The following is a 20,985-nucleotide window of genomic DNA, read 5'->3' on the forward strand; positions in this document are numbered from 1 at the left end:
TTTCTGCCCCCCCCCCCCCCGCCTTCTTTGGGCTAGAAATTAGGTGGTTTTCACTCAAGCATTTGATGTTTAGTTTAGAGACATACTAACCTGTCCCTTGGGGAGCGCACTGGACTGTGTCTTTTCCATGTTGTTTAAGGTTTTGTCACAATACCAAATAGTCTTTCAGTGGCAGATCTCTGGAATCTTCTTTTTCATCTTATTTGAACATACGTGATTTCTTTTAATCTTGGGGTAGTGCTTTAGATCCAGAAATGTAGCTGTACTTTTACTTGGGAATTATAGGTTGATGTGGCTGTAATCAGTTGGGTTTAAATCTTGCCTTTTCTGTCTGCTTGCTGCTTTACCACTTAGCCTTTGTTTCCTTATCTGAGAAGTGAGTTATATACTAAGTTCCTAGATAACAATATATGAAAGCGTCTCTGACGGAAACTGTTATATAAAATAGTCTGATAAAGGTTTTCTGTCCCAGAAGGGATAGTCTCTTAGGAAAAAAAAAACCTACGTCATCCATTGGATGAGGGAAGGTTATAACGAAAGCTTATTTGTTAATTAAAATTAGACACATAGGAATTCCTAGAGATGAAAGTGCTGTTATTATGAATGGTTATAAACTCTGAGATGTTTTATTGTTGGTGGTATTTGATGTCTGTGAGGAGATAAGTGAAAATGCTTAGTGGAGGTGCCAAAGACCAGGGGCTTTTCAGGAGGGTTAGACATGGTTTCAACAAGGGTCTTTTCCTTTGCTGAATGGGCTTTGTTATTTTATTATTGAACTTCCTTATTGGAAGTTTTTACTTTGTCTTAACTTTGTTGTGGGATTTTATTATGCTCTTCAAACTAGCTAGTTTTTTTATTGTTATAATAAATTTGAAACTCAATTTGCACATTAAGAGTATAATCTGACAATTTCTGTGCACTTTTAAAGAAAGTTGAGTGTTAAAAGGTTTTAACACTCATCCTTAGTTTTCGAAAGGTTGCTGTTGAAATTTCATGTAGCGACTTTTTTTTTTGTAATTAAAGTTTAAAGATGTTTTAGAAGAGAGCTTGTTCACTAACGTATTCCAAACATCTAGAACAATGTTCGGCACATAGTAGGCCTTCAGTAAATATTTGTCATTGGTGAGCTTGAAGTTGTAGTTGATATCAAACACATTTTTTTAAGTAAAAAATTATGACTTATGCTATTTTTAAAGAGTAAATATTTTTTCCATTAAGCTTAAAATAGAGACAGATTTTATTAGCATTCTTTCGATGTTAGTTATAAGTCACACTTAAAACTCTTAATTGCATTAGAAGTAACAAGAATAAAAAAAAACCCCAGCACATCAAAACCTCATAAATTGTTTAAGTCACTCTGATTTTCAGGAAGTTGCCTTGAAAAAGGAGCTTGTGTGGACGCAGTTTGGGCTTCCAGGCTTGTTCTAATCCATGGCGTGAAGGGACAGGCCTGTTCCCTAAAAGACAGCCTTGCCCTTTCCCAGTGAATTGAAAGAAAAACATGTAGAAAGGGCGTGAGGAGGGAAGGACCTTGGCACTTTTTGAAATGCATTCTGGGTTTTACACATTTCATTTTCACAAAGTTCTGAAAGACTAACAAGAAACCCATTGAAATCATAAACACAGAACTTAAAACAGCTTGAATTCTAGATTAGCTTTTGTTTTATAGTTGTAAATGTCAAGGTGCTTTTTTCCAGGGGTTAGTTTAGACTGAATTGTTTGTAACAGACTATCCATTTTTGGTACATGTATTTCCTTTTCCATCACCACTTTAAATTACCCTAAGATTTTTTTTTTAAGGTACTTTTTTTACCCCCGTTTTTTTAAGGGGGGGGGGGGTTGCAACTCACAGTGGCCCATGCAGGGATCGAACTGGCAACCTTGGTGCTACCAGCACCACACACTACCCAACTGAGCTAACTGGCCACTCCTACTCTAAGATTTTTTTTAAAGGAAGAGGAACTGAACATCGTAATTACTGTATTAGTTATTTTAATACATATACATCTTAATTAGCTGTAGAAAGTCAGGTTCTGATTATGAAAGGAGTTTTAATTTTAAAGGAATATTGGTACAGTTTGCATCTATTGTTAAAACAGTGCCTCACATGTTCTAGGTGCTAACTAGACAGTAGCTATTATTAGTTATTCTTTTTTGCAGTTTGAACCACATTGCTGTGTATTTGAAAAAAAAAGAAAAACTTTAGCCAGTAATTCACATTCATTATATAAAATTCAGGGAATAGAGAAATGTAAGGAAAAAATGAAAAATCATATGCAACATTTAGAGATAACCAGTGTTAAAATTACTGTATATTTTTCAGTCTTTTTCCTCATATGCACGTATGTAAGCGTACTTTTAAAATATCCATGATTTCATAGTATACATAATGTTTTGTAGCATACTTAATATAGTGTGAGTGTTTTCTCATGTTAAGTATTTGTCTACTTATTTTTAAAGGCTGTCTCATAGTTCTTGGTGGTAATTCCCATTTTTGGATGCAGAGGCTCTAAGTTTTCACTGTTGTAAATAATGAACTGTGCAGATGGATATTTCTGAACAAAGTCCTTCATCATTGATTATCTTTTAAGGAAAAATTCCCTGATAGGGCAGTTAGGTCAAAGTAGGGTCTTTAAAAAGTTTTGAACACTTCATTGCCAACCTGTCTCCAGAGAGACATTTTATCACTTCGCCTTTGCCCAGTGGCAAGGTGAGTAGCAAATTGAGTAGCAATGAGAGCACACCTTTGCAGTCTGTGACTGACTGTACCTGTTGTGTTGTCTTTTTCCCTCAGGAAGATGGAAACCTCGTCAAATAAACATTTTGGCTTTTCTTTCTTATATTGTTGACAGAGCCCACATTTCTGGGTATGTGGTAAACTAAGGCAAATGTGAGGTGCTCAGGATTTCCTGCATTGGGCTTTGGAAAGAGGATGTAGAAGAAAAGCTGCTGGAAATCGGAAATAAAAGTTGAAAACCCCAGACATTTGCACAGTTAACCTTCCAGCTTTCTCACAAGTAACCTCTGGCTGGGCACTGGCCGGAGGCATTCTGGAGCTGCTCTGTACAAATGGGAACTTGGGCTGGAAGCTCATCTTGAGATTGTTTGCAAAGGTGCTGATTTCCTTTTGTGTGTGAATGATGAGGTTTTCATTTTCTCTTTAAAGTTGAGAGAATATGGAAAGGTGTTCAGGTGGGATCTCCAGTCTAATAATCAGTTGGGCTGATGTAGTGAGTTAGAGTGAGGTTTTGGAAAAGAAATTGCCTTGCTGGTTCTAAAAAACTCATTTTACCTGTGTATTTCTGAAGGACTAAGTTTTATTTGCTATGCTTTTTTGCCCTAATACTCAGTTCTCTATTAGATTTTTAGCCAAGGTTATGGTTGAGCTTTCATCCAAAAGAATATTTGAAAATACTTTTAAAATAATTAAAAATGCTTATGTAGAAACTTAAAATGTGATGCAGGCTTAAGCATTCATTTAAATAAAGACAAAAGCATATTCATAGTCTTATCCGTAGGGATGGGATACCCCATCCAATGTTACCTTCATTGTGGATTCAGACAGATGTTTAAGTCTTTTACTACAAGTTGGCATTGGAGGTGCCGCGTAGCACTTTCTTCTCAGCTAGTTGTCTTCTGTGTCATTGACTCAGTGGGAAGCTGGAAGTGGCAGGTAATGACATAGTGTTGATCGGCTGACATATGGAGTGAACTCTTGACGTCAGTTTATTCATGTCTTTACCAGAACTTACCTTTTAAGGAAGTTGAGATAAATGACATCATTACAAAAGGGTCATTTGAGAGAGGAAATGGACATCTTGTCGGTACTTAAAAGTAAAGAAAGTAAAAGTCTACTCAGATACTATAATTCTATTTTAATTTTTCCTGGCAAAAAGTGTCAAAGTTGCCTGTGTCTTCTATCTTAATTCTTTGCTACACTGTTTTGTAGGGTGAGCGGTTAGTTGCCTTTGTATCCCGGCTGCTTTTCCAGTGTCAGTAACTAGACCTTCCCCTCCATTTCAGATCTTTGGCGTGTCTCACTGTCCAGATCAGCACTAGCCAATGGAAATACAAAGCCACATTTGTGACTTAAAAATTTCTAGTAACTACACTAAAAAACTAAATAGAAGCATGAAGTTAATTTTAGTAATGCGTTCTCTTTAATCCAGTGTATCCATAATGTTCTTTCAACACGTAGTTAACATAAAAATATTACTGAGCTTGTGCTTTTGCTTTTTCACAGTCAGTAGCCTTTATGGTCTTTACTTTGGTATTCATTCCATCTGCTCTGTGTCTCCCCAAGTAGTGCTGCCACCTGTGAGATGGCAGATGGCCCATGTGGCCTCCAGCCCAGTGCCCTGCCATCCTGTCCGTCCCTGACACCCTTCATTCAGAGGGTCGTGTCCAGGGGCCTTGCCATAGTGGTAGGTGGGACTTCGTATGACCAGACCCCTGCCCACTTCCCCCTGCCCTCTTGGACTTTCCTTTCCAGTTATGTCAAACTATTTGAGATGTCCTGGTCGTATATGTTTACGGGCTTATTTTACAAATAGTGGCACATGTGCTGTGCTAGGTGCTCTTCTGGTGGCTTCACGTATATTAACTCGTTTAAACCTTGTAACTAATCTGACCTTCAAGAGAAACTGAGCAAGAGAGGTTCAGGAACAGAGCCATGGTCACTGAGCTGCTGAGTGGTGGGGCCAGGTGGAAACGGGGAGTCGGGCTGTGCCTGAATCTACGTGGAGGCCGTCCGGATGCCTGTCCTGTCTTTGTGCCAGGAGCCCCTTCTTGAGCGCCATATGCGTGGTTCTCGTTCAAGCCTGCCAGCCTCATGTCTGCTGCTACTTCCAAGGTCTTTCACACTGTTTAGGCCCTTTGCCTTTGTCTGGCACGTTCCTCATAGACTCATGGCTTTCCCTGTGTGTCCCTGGTCTGCTTATAAGGTCCTTAGGGCAGGGATCTCTGTCTTTGTTTGATATTCAAGTTTTTTGGGTGACTCTCACTTAAAAGGCACTAAGTAGGTATTTTTTGAATTGGTAAAAACCCCGTGGGGTGCCCCACCCAGACCAGTGGTGAAGGGGCTCGGCGTGTTTATTGCGTCGCATCTGTTCTCACAATTGAGCCTTTTCTCCCTACCTCCCACCCCATTCACATCTTGACTCCTCTTTCTCCTCACTCCTTAAGTTTTTGTTTTGTTTCAGGGCCTTGCTTTATGAACTACTGCTGGTTAAAGTATAACTGAACAACTAGCTTTTTTCCTCATTTTATGAAGTAGGCCGCTGCTGATCCTAGAGAACGCGGGGCAGATGGAGGGACTGGACACCTAGCTGTGCTGTGTGCCTATGAGTTGTGACTGGTCCTGGCTCTTCCTGCTGCTGGCTTACCTGTGGTGGAGCACAGAGGGAGGCAGCCTGGGGGCCTGGCAGTTCCTCTTTTCTAGGAAGTGTCACAGAGTTCCAGAATTGGAAAGGGCCTTGAGCCTGGTTAGGAAACTATTTGGCAAATTTCTGTAGCTCTGGTATAAGAGAAAGTGAGCATGTCCCACAGAGCAACAGTGGAGCAGAAGCTCTGTGTAGCCTTTGTTGGGAGTGATGTGTCAGCAAAATGTCCAGCACTTTCTCAGACTCCTTAGACAGGGACATGATGTTTCCTCAGTCCCTATTGTGGGAGACCATAGGAGAATCTGGGGGAGGGAGTCGTGTGTGTATTGAAGAAACCCACGTGTGTCTCTGTTATCAACCCTTTGTCTCTAGAAGGGGCCCAGATTCTTTCTCCTATTGCAAATGGTCTTAGCCTGTTGGTGATTTCGGAAACAGCTCAGGTAGAGGCGTCTGATCGAGGTGAGATGCATCGGGCGTTGGATCCGTGTTGCGCGTGTGGGTGGAGTGGGGAGGGCCGTGCTCACTGAGGAGGCCGGGCCTGCCCGCTGCTCGACTCTATAGCCAGTGCTGTGCTTGCCGCGGTCACTTTAGGGGCTGCTGCCGCTCTGTGCCGGCTTGCGGGGCTGCTTAGCTGACCACATGCGTGTGTGGGTGTCCCTGGGATCGCCTCTCACTAGCCTCAGGTGTATCGTCATTGGCCCAGAGTAGGGGAAAGAAGTGTGTTTTTGTGTGTGAAACATGCATTATTTTGAATATTACTAGGTCACATGTGCATTTTTCATTTTGCAGTTCAACAAGGATGTCCAGTGTTGGCCAGTTGGTGAGGAAAATGCTTTATCAAGGGTCCATGTTCTTATTTTCCAGTAAGGCCTTGTGAAAAATGAGATAATGTCCGTCATGACTGATGAGAAGGAGCAGGGTGAATCTGGAACTCACGTGCATGTGTGGTCTTGAGAATCCTGATGTAGCATGACTGCCTTATGTCTCTGTCCATAGAAGATTCTAGTCAGTCAGTGTTTTGCCTTTTGATCTCATTTCCTCTCTTCCTATTTCTCACCTTTTTAAAGTCTGGTATAACAGGCTTCTTTATCTTTTAGTCATTACTTTTTCATTTTCATTTAAAAACAAATACAAGAAAATCCCAGTTGGTCTTATAGGAAGGGGACGTTCCTTTTCCCTTTTTCTTGAGGGGTACTTGTTCTGAAGCAGTTTGTATCCCTGAGGAGTTCCTTTCAGTTCTAGGAACCTGTGAGGACAGGTTCCTGTGAATAACTACAAAGCAAAACAAAACCCAAGGCCATTCAGATCGTATTTAGATGTGAAATCTGCAGTTAGTATATTTTAAAAAATAACTTTCTAGTCATTATATGTATATCTGACCTAATTTATATTGCTCTGTATTGGGTGTTTTTTCTGATTGCTTAGAGAAGCTAGCTGTTCCTTGAGAAGTGATACGATATTACTTCCTGTGACTATGAATATTTCCCACTTGACTCTGATGCCAGTGGAGTGTGTGCCCTTGTTCTTCAGGGCAGACTCACAGGATAGAACAGGTATTATTATCCTCTTGGGTTGCAGAGTGTGGAGCTTGTGAAATACTGATTCCAGGGTCCCCTTCGGAGAGTTTCTGATTTCATTAGTTTGATGTTTAATGCTGACCTAGCTAGGCCGTGAAAATTAGGGTGTGGTGTCCTCAGGAGAGCTCTGGCTGCGAGAGGGAACCACGTGACGATCTCAGGCTTCAAGAGCCCAGAATCCTGCCCATTGTAGGAGGGGCAGAGAGGGAAGCACACTTGACTCCAGCCTTCTCACTGCAAAACCAGGCCAGTCCAGCTCTGATGGGCATCTGAGGGAGAGCCGTGTGGCAACTAGTGATGTCTTAAAGAAGTGGCGTGGGGCCAGTCAGGACTGTTCACCCGAGTCCTTGTTTATCAGAAAGGTCTGTGGATGATGGGGGGGCAACGCTTTCATTTTCTACTTAAAAGAGAGGCTGGCGTGGTGAGGGGCTGCTAGAGAGAGAGCCTCATAATATGCCCCCTGCCCTTCTTTATTTTGAAAAACTTTAACGAAGGTTGGAAAACTAGTGTAAATCCCCTGTGCCTTCACTTAGATTGTGGTATAGACACTTTGGCCCCTTTGTTCTCGCGGAGTGTTTTAACACAGTTTTATTTCGCCAGCCATTTAAGCTGTGTGGCAGACCTCATGCTGCTTGCCTCTGAATACTCAGCGTGTCCATTTAACATGAGAACGTTCTCCTACTTAACCAAGACCTTTTGTGTTCTAGTAATACCATCTCAGATACAGCCTGTGTTCACACTTGCCCAATGGTCTCCAAGTGACCGTTGTAGCTTTTATTTATTTTTTCTTTTAAATGTAGACTCCAGAGAAGGGCTATGCATTGCTTTTGGCTTGTCATGTCTTGTTAGTCTCCGCCATTTCCAGAGCAGTTTTCCACCTTTATCATTTATGACTGTGACGTTTTGTAGAATGTAGGGTTGTTATCGTGCAGCGTGTCCCACAGTCTGGACAGGCTCTGATTTGGCTTAAACATTTTAGGCAAGAATTCTGCACGAGTGATCTTCTGTGTTCCCCGGGGTCATGCCAGGAAGTGCCTCATGTCAGCACACTCCGTGCCACCGGTACCAGAACAGCCCCGGGCAATGCGCAGGAACGGGGATGGCGAGGGGTCCGGAAATGCGCCCGACAGCCAGCATGTGTGAGAGGCAGTTGGTGTTTGAATCCAGGTTGATGGAGATTCCAGCACTTCTGAAATTAAAAGGAAAGATCAGCTGAAACAAGGGGATGGTGGCGTACAGTGGTTGTGTCTTGGCGATTATTGCAACAGGCTTGGAAGGGGAATGCTTAGTCTAGACAGCTGCCCAAACATTTTAGAAAGCGTTTTTTTTTTTTTTTTAAGTTAATAGAACTTGGGTCTCAAGTACAGTAGTACCTTGGTTTTCGAACGTCTCCGTTGACAAACATTTCGGTTTACGAACGCCGTATACCCAGAAGTAAATGCTTCGGTTTTTGAACACGAACATGCCTCGGAAGTCAAACATGTCACATGGTTTCCGCTGAGTGCAAGATCCTGAGGCCTAGCTGTCGGCTGTTCTCTAATGTTTCAGAACTCGAACGGTCTTCCAGAACGGATTACGTTCGAAACCCGAGGTACCACTGGTATAGCCCTACAAGGTAGAACTAAGACCAGTAAATGGTAGAGAGGCCTGCAGAGGCAGCATGCCGGCAGTCACACTGTGGTCGCATTGTGTCATTGTGGTCGTGATAGCAGGCTTTATTAGATGGTACTTACTGAAATAAGTACACAAGGTACATGTCCTAGAAACCAGAAATGACACAGAGACGGGCAAGCAGAGCTATAGCATTTTATGGCGTTTAGATAGAAGTATTGGCTCTTGTTTTTGTTGTTGTTTGTTTTTTTGTGTTTTTTTTAAACAAAGATGTTCTGAATGAAAATATTTGCCCATAAGCTTGTTTTTTTTTCTGCCTGAAAGTGACTGAACATCTGGATGTTCTGGCAGCACCTACCCTCAAGTCTCTCGTCAAGCATCGTCTGCTGTCCTGACTTTTCTGGTCACTCAAACTTCTTTTGAACTTTTCATGCCATATGGTGAAAGTTATATTTGCATAGCATTGAATAGTTTATAAAGTACTTGTACTTTCTCATGCTAATCGCGACAAAGCCCTTTGGATTTTTACCTATAAAATTCTCTTCTAATCCTCTTCCTTCTCTGCGTTCCACTGTGGCTTCCGTCATTTAGATCCCCATGAAAGGAAAGGATTTAGTACACTTGCCATGCCTTCCACCTCCCTCCCAACCCCTCTATATCCTAATTTTAACTAATTGCATTGTTTGGTGATTCTTAATTTTTCAGTAGTTACTTTTATAAATTAAATACTATGTCAGAAACCTGTATTACTTGATTGATCATTTTGAACTTGACTCCTGTATGAAAGATGAGCTCAGTGTGACTCCACTGGGCATAGTGGGCAGGGTGGAGGGAGGGGCATGTTCTTAATGGGGAGGGTGGGCCCCGATTCCCGTGGTGCTGTTGTCTAGACGTTTCCTGTGTGTTGGGCTGCCCCTTTCCTGGTGCTCTGGCCAGAGAGCAAGCTTTTCTCAGGGCTGTTTTTGTCTGCATCCTTTGGAGTGTCTGGGCTGCAGGTTTCTCTAGCACAGAGGTGTCCAAACTGTGGCCCGCAATCCATTGCTAATTGCCCCGCAGCAAATTCAAAAAATATATTTAGTTTACTTAAATAAACCAGGTGAGGAAATACGTACTTCACCTCGAGTGAGTGGCCCGGCTGTTTGTGTATTTTACCGCATATGGCCCTTGGTAAAAAACGCTGAAAAAAGTTTGGACACCCCTGCTCTAGCACATAGTCTGGGCATTTGAAGCAAAAAGAAAATCCAGAGAGCCCAATGCCATGTTGTTTCTCAGGTCTGAAACCCTTAGCCAGTCTGCCGCTCCTCTCCACACCTGTTTGTAAAAGAGATTGATTGGCGTGAAGTTTCCAGCACCCAGGGCCTCGTTCTTGGCTGATGCTCCATCCCTCCTCTTCCTGCTGCCTGTGCTTCAGCCTCCCTGGCGATTTCTGTGCGACGAAGACGTACCAACGCTTTCATTGCTCAGTTGTCTTGCCTCTTCTCAGGACTTTGTCTTCCCTTCTCCCCCAGCCCTTCTTGGAAACTGCCTGAAATGTTTGGCCGGTATTTCTGGTTTGTATGTGATCCTTGTCCTTGTGTTTTGGGTGTTGATACACAAAATTGAATATGATTTCTCATTTTAAACTGAAAAAACTTGGGGGCATGTTGGGTGAAAGTGCTACATACATTGGTAGACTCCATCATCAAACTTTAATTTTATTCCTGGGGTGTGAGAGTAGGTGGAATTAAGTACAAAATCTACACAAGCCAAGAAGGTGAAAATTTACTGCTGGATCTCTTTTTTTCACGCATCCCCAACAATATGGACCATATGCATTAAACTTAAATAGCACAACTTACTTAAGATTTATTTTTACTCATCTTGTTCTAAAATCACAAATTCCATTTGACAATGTGATAGAACAAAATTATATTTTTAAACTTCACGAACCACACTCTAGAACTGTGCCAAAAGGGACAATTTCTTGTGTCAAAAATAGCGTCCTATAAACTCATTGGAAGAGCTGACCTGGCTCGTTGCGTTTGGAATATTCAAGCTTCAGGAGTTGAGAAAGTGCTTAGTTGGCCTTATGTTGCAGGGGGTCTTTCCATTAGTGTAGAGATGGTGGGAAGAAGACTTTCCTCCACATTCCTTGGTATTTTCTTCTAGGGTGTATCTCGGGGTGTTATCAGCCAGTGACACCGTTTAGGTGGGAGTCGTCTACCTGGGCATCAGTATGGCCAGGTGGCTCGGAGTCCACTGAGGTTGGTGCTGTCTGTGTTCCTGTGATTGTTGGTGTAATTGTGGGGAGGCTGAGTGAGAAAGCAGCTGTGGTAACACTCGTGGCTGCTGTGTCATCCTGGACCCATCCCACTGGTCTGCGTCTGCTTGGTCGTGGTGCCGTGCGGGCTGCCTTGCCCTCGCGCTGGGCGTCCCACGTGTGTGCGGGTTGCTGCCTTATCACCGGGGGCTGCACAGCTTTCCTTGCTGCTCTGCCTCCGTGGCCGCGTGGCTGGAGTCAGGTGGGTGCAGCTGCTAGGGCCGCGGGCACAGGAGTTGCCTTACGGAAGAACAGCCCTGCAATTGCAGCCCACACTGAAGACAGCAGTGAAGAGGGCCTTCAGCTTTCCATTTCTGTGCATGTGGCTCTTGCCAGTTCCTGACTTGTTAGTTATGCGAACCAATAATTTGTGTTTGTTTACGCCAGGTTGAGTTTGGTTTCACTTGCTTGCCGTTGGAAGATTCCTGGCTAACAGATCTGCGTTATGTGAGGTATAACACCACCTATTTTGTGATGTCAAGTTTGCTTTTCTGTTTTTCTCATGTGACATATGGAGGATACACTCCCGATGTCCCATGCTGTGTGAATTTGGAAGACAAGGTGAGGCCTACTCCGGGATGCAGGGTGGGGTGGGGCCGTGCAGGGCTCACTGAGGTTCAGGCGACCTCAGGTTCCCTGGGGAGCCCTGTTCCACTCCGTCAGGTGTGGCGGTGCTCTGCTGAACGGCCGTGCTATCTGATGTATCCACATACAAGGTGTGCAACTCACTTTGAAGAGAAAAGCAAGGCGTGTGAAGGTGGGACTCCCAGAGTGGGTGGCCACGCTGGTGGGTTTCAAGCCCTGTCCTCACGTTTTCGGATCCTCCTCCCACCTCGTGAACACAATACGGCGTGCTGATCATTTAAGGGAAGAGAGCAGGGAGCTGGGCTGAAACCCTGCAGGGCTCCTGAAGTGTCTGCATGCAGCCTGCATGTGTCATCCCGCCCGAGCTGGTGTGGGTCATGGGCACTCACATCTCCTCCAGAGCCCACTGAACGGCGTGGCAGTGGGGGCCCCGGGGGGGGGGGGGGCGGGAATGGAAGACAGCAGGAAACAGCCAGCTGCAGTGACCTTGAGTTAGACAAGGAAGTTGGAAAATAGTGATGAATGAATGTGAAAATTCTAGATTGGATGAGCGTCAGCTCTTACAACTTGTGCCTTTGAGACCTCTATTTTACAACCATATTCCATTGGTTAAGGCTTTCTTTAAAGCCATGGTGGCTCTTTCTGCTAAGCCACAGACATCCTCTGCCTGGCTAGAGGTTTACACATTTGGAAGCTTTCACGTGTGCACATGGGTCACCTTGCCAGCGTTGCCCTGCCAGCTGGGCACTGGTGACTGTTGGTCAATGTGTGTGACAGAGCTCCACCTTCCTTGTGTACAGGGGAGCCCTCCTTATTTCAGGCGCTAATTTAGGAACTAAACTTGATAGCAAATGTAATATAAATAAGGAATATATTGGAATATAGTAGGATTTTTTAAAGGGCTAGTAAAAGTTAAGGCTGGGAAGTTGAGTCTGGGCCAGATTGCCAAGTCTGACAATCAGTTTTAGCCCTTTCAGTGATGTGTCACTGACAGTATTTTATGGGACATTAGTGGTCAGGGTGGTGGGGTGCTCTGAGGAGCTGTTTACTCGGCCTGCGCTGGACAGATGGGGGAGGGACACAGGGCGGGGTACAGAGCCTTTTAGGGCCAGCCGGTGTCCTTCTGATACAGACGGTGCACATTTCTCTCTGCCCTTTGTCTACAGCTGAGTGTCTGTACATCTGCTAAGACCACAGCAGTTGTCGCCTTTGAGAAAGCCTTTCTGAAGTCTTAACGGCAGGTGCTGTCTTTCCTTCTCAAGGCCAAGGTTGAAACTTCCTGTGGTGGCAGCATCCAGCACAGTGCCCTGAACTGGGGCTCTCGCAGCCCCCGGCCTCTTCTGAGGGCAGGCCCTGGCCCGCTAGGAAGGGGGTCCTCCCAGACCTTCAGAAGTGTCCTCTGGGAGAGCGCTGCTGTGAGCCAGCTGGTCTTCTTGCCACGCCAGGCCCAGTCGCCGCTCTTTTGTCCCTTGCCCAGCCATCTGGGGCCTCTTCTCTCTGGAAGCTGGTCCTAGGGGATGCAGCGCTAGTACAGAGGGTGCCTAACCTTCCATGGAGCTGTAAATCACTGTTCTGTTTCCCCTCCTTTAGCCTTTACACAAGCACGTCAGGAAGGCCAGCCCCGAACACCCCCCTCACCTTCGCTCTCCCTCATTTTCTCTTCTGCGGCGTCTCGACCCTGGTTCCCCTTTGCTCGAAATCGGCAGTTGTTTTGTAAACAGCACACCGTGTCAGAGGTACCTGGAAAGGTCAGCTGGTGGAGTTTCTTGCCCTTTCCAGGTGAGGAGAATGGTGCCCAGGCTTGCAGTGACCTGTCCCCGGGGCCGGTGCTCACAGGCGGCTTAGCCCGTGGCAGGCCCGTGCTCGGTGTCGCCCCTCACTGCCTTCCTCCCAGCGTGCACTGGGAAATCATAGACTCGGGCGGCCATACCGCCTGCCTTGCCTGGCGTGGCCCTGGTTTATGCCGCTGTCCTGGACTCAGTTCTGACAGAGCTTTCGTTCTAGCAAAGTGACCCAGTGTGGCCGGTGAGTCCTGTGGCTCCTGCAGCCACTGCCACGTCCAGTCGGTTCGTTTTCTTTCTCTTCTTCACTATGCTGCTCTTGTGTTCAGAGCCCTCTTGCATCAGTAGGTCTTCTTTTAATTGTACTTCAAGTTTCTCTTCAAGTTGTACCACGTATGAGATGATATCCAGGACTAGCCCTTGTTGGAAAAAACCAGCCTGGAGTCTTCGTAGGTTTAGTGTCAGCGGGGTCAGTGATGTGCTCTCTTTTGTTTATAAAGAGAAATCAACCCTCTGTCTGGATTATATGATTCCGGGGTTTCCCCCAATAGAGGACTAGGATGTATGTGCTTGTGAGAGAAACTGGAGGAAAAAGCAGAGGCCACACCTAAGAGCTTCTACTGTCTTTTTGCCCTGAAGATATTCCTTGGCCACTACGTTGCGTTTTGTAGGCGGGACCAGCAGTGATGCCCTGAGCCCCTGCCTGGCTCCTGTGAGGGGAGTCAGCCAGGCCTCTGAGGACAAAAGTACTAGTATGCTGACGCTTTTAGGAAGGTGACAGCAGTGCGCTGCTTTGCTTGATTCCAGGAGAAGGATACATTCTTGGCTGGAATCTTTTTGGTACTTAGTACTTTTCCCCTATAAAGGAAGTTATTACTTTTTTCTGTCTCGTCTGTACTTGCATGTTTCTTGTAAAACATTTGTGCCTGTGATTGTACTTGTGGAGTACACTTCCATTAACCTGAATTTTAGAACACTCTTTTCCTTTAAAATAGTTTCATTTCCTGCTTCTTTTTGGTGAAGAGGTTGGTAGAGAAAGCTACAACCGTCTCCTGACACCCCTTCTTCGCTGACAGCGCTGCTGGCATTTTGTGATTGTGCGCTGTTCACACTGTATTTAAAACTGCTCAGGTGAGGTCAGCTACGATTCCCACTCTGAGCAGTGGGAGCAGCTCCCACGCCCACCACCTTGCAGGCCTGAGTGCCGGCTGCTGGCGGCTGCATTTCCCCTCCCGAGCCTCGGGGTGGCGGAAGAGTCCACGCTGTCCGTGCTGAAAGGTGCGAGTGGGAGCAGGGGTCTGTGTCAGAAGCGGCAGCTTCACGGGTGGGAATTCTGGGTGAGAAACGTAGTGTTCGGAGGAGGAAGGCTGTGTCCTGTGGGAGTGGGAGCTGGCACCTTGCTGATGAGCGTCCGTGGAGGCTGGCGCCAGAGAGTGTGCGTGTGCAGTATGTGCAGTGCCTGCTGTGGGTGCTGTGGGCCCGTCCAGATGGTCTCTAAGATGTCTCTGGTTTTGAGCACGTACAGTTACTGAGGACGCTATTTTTTTCTTGGTAATTTTGTTTTGTAGCTTAGGAAATAAAAATTTTCCTTGGTAGAATGGAATTATCGATGGGTCAGTTTTTACAAGAGACCTTAAGACTTGGTGTACAAGATTCAGAGTCTTTTTCAATCCCGTTTCTTTTTGACGTGAGGAATTTGCACACTGCTGCTTCCTCTCATCATCGTCATCTCAGTGTCCTGTCTGTTCCTCATGCCATTTTATGAGAAACCTGAGGCCGAGGGCTTCGGGAAGGTGTGTAAGGCTGGAACCAGCAGGGTGCAGCCTTCAAATTCAGGAGGGTTACCTGTCGTCAGAGGGATGGCCTCCCTCCCACCACGTGCCTTGTTTCCTTCGCTCAGCCCTACCTCTCTTCCCCTGGGAGCAACTCGAGAGTTCTTAGAAGGCATTTTTATGTCCCACTTTGGATACTCTGGGCCTGTCTTACCCTGGGTTCTATATGGTTTGTATTTGTTATATTTAATTATGAAGTGCTGTTTTTATTAAAAGTAAAATATTGAAAATAAACAAGTGTTTAATATTATGAATTTTTTGGTGGAAAACTGGTAAGATAATTTTTTTTGAGAATATTGGATTATTCTACTGCACATTTAATTCATTTAAATGTAAAAGTGAGGGTGACAGTTACTGAGAAACATGACTGATTCTAGGGTTGGAGCCAGGACATACGAACGTGATCTGGGGAAATTTTGCTGAGTCTGAAAGTAAGGAAGCGCTCAATGAATCATGGGAACACAGGAGCCAGCTCCCACTGGCCAAATCTGGAATAATTTGAGCTTCAAAAGAATAACAACTATAATGGATTATGTGACTCAGATTAAATGAGAATCTATGAATCCATAATGAAATAAATAAGTTGATTTAAAAAATGGTAGAGAAGGGAAACTTCCCTCTCACAGAAAACTAGTACCTGTACTTTTGGGATGATCGATGAAATGAGAAAAGTCACCATTTGGCTACCACCATTCCAATGATTGTTTCAGGCAAGAAGCATCAGATTCTTATTAAGTATTATGTTATATATATCATGGCTGAAATTTTAATGAGAAATAGCATATTTTTCATAGCCTCAAAATGTCTACCCAAGTTGTATTTACTAATTTCAAAGATAAAATAGTAACTTTACAGTAGAGAAACCTGGCTGATACCACCTTAATCAATTGGCCAAGGTTAAAATCCCCAGTTATTGGAAAAATTGTCATCAGTCGCCTTCTGATAGTAAGCACTGCGGTGCATCTGCCAAAGACCTCGATCCTGAATCAGGGATATATATGCGCACCGACAGAATAGTAAAGCAAATGGGGTTAAATATTTACTTTTGGGGACTCTGAGTGAAAGGTATATGGGTTGTTTTGTTTGTTTGTTTGTTTGTTTTTGGTATAATTTTTGCTTTTCTGTAAGCCTGAAATGATTTCAAAATAAAAAGTTAAAAAAGAAAATAAAAGCAAGGGTGAGTTTTTGGTAATACACTTTTCCAACTGGATATATTCTAAGATCTGTGGGTTACTGAGTGTTCCCTCTTCAGTGTGCTTATAAGGGACAAGTGTGAGGGGTGCGCCTGCCTCGGGAGGGGATTCGGGGTACCTTGCATATCTCTCTAGGGAGGTGCCTCTCACCTGGCTACAGGATCGCCTGGAGAGCTTTAACATGTTGATTCCGGGTCCCTTCCACAGAGATTCTAGTTCAGTTACTCTGGGACATGGCTTGAGCATGTTGGTTTTCTAAAGCTCCAGGAGATTCTAATGTGCAGCCGCTCCTGTGAACCACTCTCCCAGTACCGCCTGAAGAAGAGGGACCGCGGTGTTTGTTTCCTTCCCTCCTGCCGTGTGTGAGGTGTGCTGCTTTTAGAGCGCTGGTGGAGAGGTCACGAGGTGGGCCAGGCTGGAAGGGCTCTTATCACCAAGGGCCCCACGGGACAATTTCGTGTGCTAAATGTCCGGGCTCTCACATGTAGGCTGACTTATTTTGCAGAGTTATTTCTGTAAAAGTTCTAATGAGACTTCCTTCTTGTTCTCATAGCACAAACTTTCTCTGTACCCTAAGATTTTCCTAGTTTTGCATTTAATTGAATAGATTTCTATTTCAGGACATACTCTGTTATCTTTCTGTGGAGAAGCACGTTAGTCAAAACATTTTAATTGACTCAGAATATGCCTTTTTCCCCCTCTCAGTGGCAAGCATTTGTCTCATTTCATTGTGTAGTTTCCTGTTAAGAAGTGTGGGGTATATGTGAATTCACTTAAGTTCTGACATCACATTGAATCCTATTGGTGGGCAGTTTTAGCCAACCAGACGCTTCCTGGTATCCAACTAAGAAAGATATATAGTTCTGGAATAACAGGAAACTTCAGTTTTCAACATCCTGTTTTTCTGGGTTTTGTGACTCGCTGCCTCGCCACAATGAAGGTTAGTAGCCATTTTATGTATATTTCTTTTTGTAGAATGCCACAGTTTTAATTTTTCCAAGTTGTAGAGTTAGAACTTCAGAGCTGAAAGACATGTAGATCACTTGACTCCAGCATTTTACAAGCGAGGGAACTTGCATGTTCTATTAATATATACAAGGAAACGGAGGCCTAGTGAGATTAATATTTCTAATTCTTTAAAAAAAATTTAACTCATTAAAAAACTGTAGGTGTATATGTCAGCGTAGATGATGCTCTCATTTGACTTTGAATTTCTTCTTAAATAATAGCACAACAAATGAATGAAACTCTACTTTATGAAGTGATTTTTAAGACTATTGTAGGGGGTACCACTTTTTACAGGAAGGATCTGGCATTGTGAAATCAGCTTTATTTTTTTTGTACTTCAGCTATATGAGAAATGGCGTCAGTAACTGTATGGATGCTTAGATGCATTCATATCTTTTATGTCTTGTGGCCCCATTTAGTTTGCTCTTTCAGCTTTTAGAAAAGTGAGCTGTATTTTCACCTCCTTTGTTGACTCAGTGATTTGATGGCCTCCTTCAAGTTTTTCAACTTACGGATTTTCTCTTTTTTGTTCAGTCATGTTTAAACATACATCATGACAATTTTTACTCATTATTTCAGAAATTAAAGGCAGGAAATCATTAACTGAAGATGATTTTTGAGGAAGAGAACAATAGTTATTCAGATTTGGAATAGCACTTCTTGGCTTCTCTTTGTGTGAACGTCACATTTAGTGCAGCTAAATAAATGGTGGATGGGTGGATGGATTGGTGCATTTATCCATTCAACAGACATCTGAGTTTTTGCTGTGTGCTGACCATTTTGCTAGATGTTGGGTGTTATAAAATCTGCTTTTGTAGATTTTTCAGTGTAGGGTGGCATATACACGTGGAACATAAAATTGTCCTTGTGATGGATGTGCTGGCCGAGCCAGGTTAGGGGACCTAACTCAGTCTGGTGAAGGAAGCAAGGCTGGGAGAAGTCAGATGAGTAAGAGTTAACTGGGCAAGGGGGTAGGGGCTGGGAGGCAGGAAGGAGTGGGGTTCCTGGCAGGACCTGTGAGATGCAGGAACTGACTAAATGAGAGGAGAGGTGGCAGACAACTGGGAGAGGAAGTCGGGCCCTTCTGCGGATACTCATTCCTGATGACTAGTCCTGTTTCTTCTTTTTTGTCCCAGTGAGAGAAACATTGAACTTTGTTAACGTAATTTACGTTTTGGTATCTAAAATTATATCTTTCTGTTATTTGCATCTTTAAAAGAAATTTTTTTATAGTTTTTCTGGCATAGAGTTGTGGATGATTTGGCTATTAAAATTTCTTTTTTGTGGGGATTGTTTGGTGATCAAAAGCTATATGTAGTCTTCAGATGGTATTTGGGAATGAGATCTGTGTGTTTTAATGTGTGTGTATACACACACACTATAGACTACCTGTAAGGTAGCTAAGCAAGCTAATGTACTTGATTTTTCGGCTGCTTTGTGCACGCGTGTGCTGGGACCCACTCCATCTCTCCCCCAGTGTCTAGGCAGTGGAGATGGGAGAAAATGCAGCTTAGACATCCCTGCTCTGCTCAGCCCTCTGCCCTGAGGGTGGAGGTGTCTTATCCACCCCCCACCCCCCACCCCCGCCCCCCAACTACCTGGCCTCGTTCTGGAATCTGTATCTCCTGTCTCCCCCTTCTTTTACTCATATCTGTTCTGATGTCTGCGTTTCTCTTTTGCTGCTGTTAGCTTTGAAATTGACTGACTAAGAGAGGAAATCTGTCTGTAGTATGCCTGCCCTGCGGCCTCGGCCTTAATCTAAGAAGGATTGTGAAACCACCTCAGCATTTATTCACTGAGCGCTCACAGAATCAGCTTCCTAACCTGGGAAAGGCTCCCCCGCAGGTTATGAGGGAGGGTGGGGAGTTGGTCTCAGGTCCAGGATTAAGGGACGCCTAAATAAGGCTATTCTGGACTTTCCAGCCCCAGGCTGTAAACTGAGCTCACGGGTCCTGTTTTTTCAGGTTTGCGGCATCTTTAGGATTTCGTTTGTAAATCCTACGTGTGGGACTTACATTCCTGCGAGGACTTCGTTTATCCTGCACCCAATATAAGACTACTAATTTTGCTTGTTTAATTTTTCCTTTCAGACATTTGATGCAAATGATTTGTATCAGGGGCAGAATTTTAACAAGGTCCTCAGTTCCTTAGTGACTCTAAATAAAGTAACAGCAGGTAAGATGTTTTTTACTGAACTTGAGGGGGTGGGAAGATAAAAGGGCAAAAACCTTTGCTTTTCTGTTAGCAGGAAAATGAGCATTATGAATTTAGAAAATAAGCTTCCATTGCATTAAAATTTTAGTTGTTACTTTTGCTGTGATTTTTAAAAATTTCTTACTGGAACAAAATCTTCTTCTTTAGGTCCCAGGTAGATATCAGGTGTTTTCCTTTCTGTGGGCAGAGCGATTTCTACCTGAAAGTATCACAGAGGAGAAATGTCTCATTCATGTAGCTACACTTATGGGCCGTCTTGGAGCTAGAAACACCTTTCTCTGGATTTTTATTAAATTTATGCTGATTAAAACTCATATTAGCAGATGTACTGACTTTGTGAGGTGTAACCATGGCAATGACGTTGCCAGTGAATTGGCCTTTAAAGTAAACACCTCCTGGGCCAGGTTTGCGGAGGTGACGAGGGCATTGGGTCACTCAGGTTACAGCATTCCGAGTGGCACATCTCCTGGAGACGGGGAGTGGAGATGGGGACACGCGTGCCCCTCTGTGAGCTCCCAGACCTCGGAGGGCAAAGGAAGGTCCCGTGCAAATCCCTCTGAGGTAGGCTATGCCCTTCCTGTGAGCCCTGACAAGTTCTGTCCTGCAGAGCTGCGTGGACTTAGTGGCTCTTCTGTTCTCATAAAAGTCACTTTTATTTTTCTGTTTACAGATTTTAGTTTCAGATTTATGGGGGAAAGTTAGACTTTGATATGTCTCTTTTGATCAGAAACCTCTTAAGTTTATTTTGTCATGGTCTCTTCCCATTTTGTCCTGGCTCTTCAGATGCGGGGTACTCCCTTTAGTGTGTCCAGGGGGAGCTGCAGTCCTGGCTGGGGGTCCCGTGCTTAGAGGCCGCCCAGCTGCCTCCTCATAGCGCTGGTTTGCTGAGGGCCATCCCGGGGCTGCCACGTAGCCTTAGGGAATCTCAGGCACGTGCATCACAGAACAGCGATTTCCTCAGAAAGCTTCTCATGGCCTCATTTTTAAAAAAAGTCAAATTGCTTCTGAGAAGTGGGTGCTAACATTTACTTGTTGGCCTAAGTGGAGCGTCTAATAACGAAGCGATTCCAGAGAGAGAACCAAGTAAGCCTTTTAATACCTGTTTCCTTTGATCCTTTCAACAACTTTGTGAGGCGAGGAAAGCATGGGTGACCTTCATTTTGAGGGAATAATCCTCAGAAAGGTCTCGGGCTGAAAAATACAAGAGGATTTGTTTTGGTTTTAAGTAAGAGTCTTTTCCTTTTGTTGCCAAATAATCCTTGCTGCTTCCCATGTGAGAAGTGATCCTGGAGCCATGGGCGTGCGGTGGAGATGGATTGGGAATGATTTCTGGGAGGTGCTCCGCTAAGGGTTGGAATTTGAGATGCTGTTTTTTCCAGATGAAGGGAAACTATTAAAAACAGTTACAGAACATTTCACAAATTCGAAAGTTATATTAGCCAAGAACTGATAAGTAGTGGTTGTCTCCAGTTAATTTCTGGAAAGGTGATTGGGGAATGTTTGC

General features: G+C 44.3%; 1 protein-coding gene across 12 annotated transcripts in view; it reads left to right on the forward strand.

The window, feature by feature from the left end:
- ARHGEF7 (Rho guanine nucleotide exchange factor 7) overlaps window positions 1-20,985 on the forward strand; it is a 124,756-nt gene that overhangs the window by 27,831 nt on the left and 75,940 nt on the right. For 6 of the 12 annotated variants that reach the window (XM_019746558.2, XM_019746559.2, XM_019746562.2 and 3 more), the window contains one exon: window positions 19,358-19,442. The exons of 4 other annotated variants lie outside the window; for them this stretch is intronic. In XM_019746558.2, coding sequence (XP_019602117.1) covers window positions 19,358-19,442 — 85 coding nt within the window. Of the gene's footprint in view, window positions 1-17,139; window positions 17,200-19,357; window positions 19,443-20,985 lie in introns of those variants that run through there. 2 more of the 12 variants (XM_019746561.2, XM_019746563.2) reach the window with 2 other exon arrangements.

Source organism: Rhinolophus sinicus, linkage group LG04, assembly GCF_036562045.2.
Source record: "Rhinolophus sinicus isolate RSC01 linkage group LG04, ASM3656204v1, whole genome shotgun sequence".
Classification (NCBI taxonomy): domain Eukaryota; kingdom Metazoa; phylum Chordata; class Mammalia; order Chiroptera; family Rhinolophidae; genus Rhinolophus; species Rhinolophus sinicus.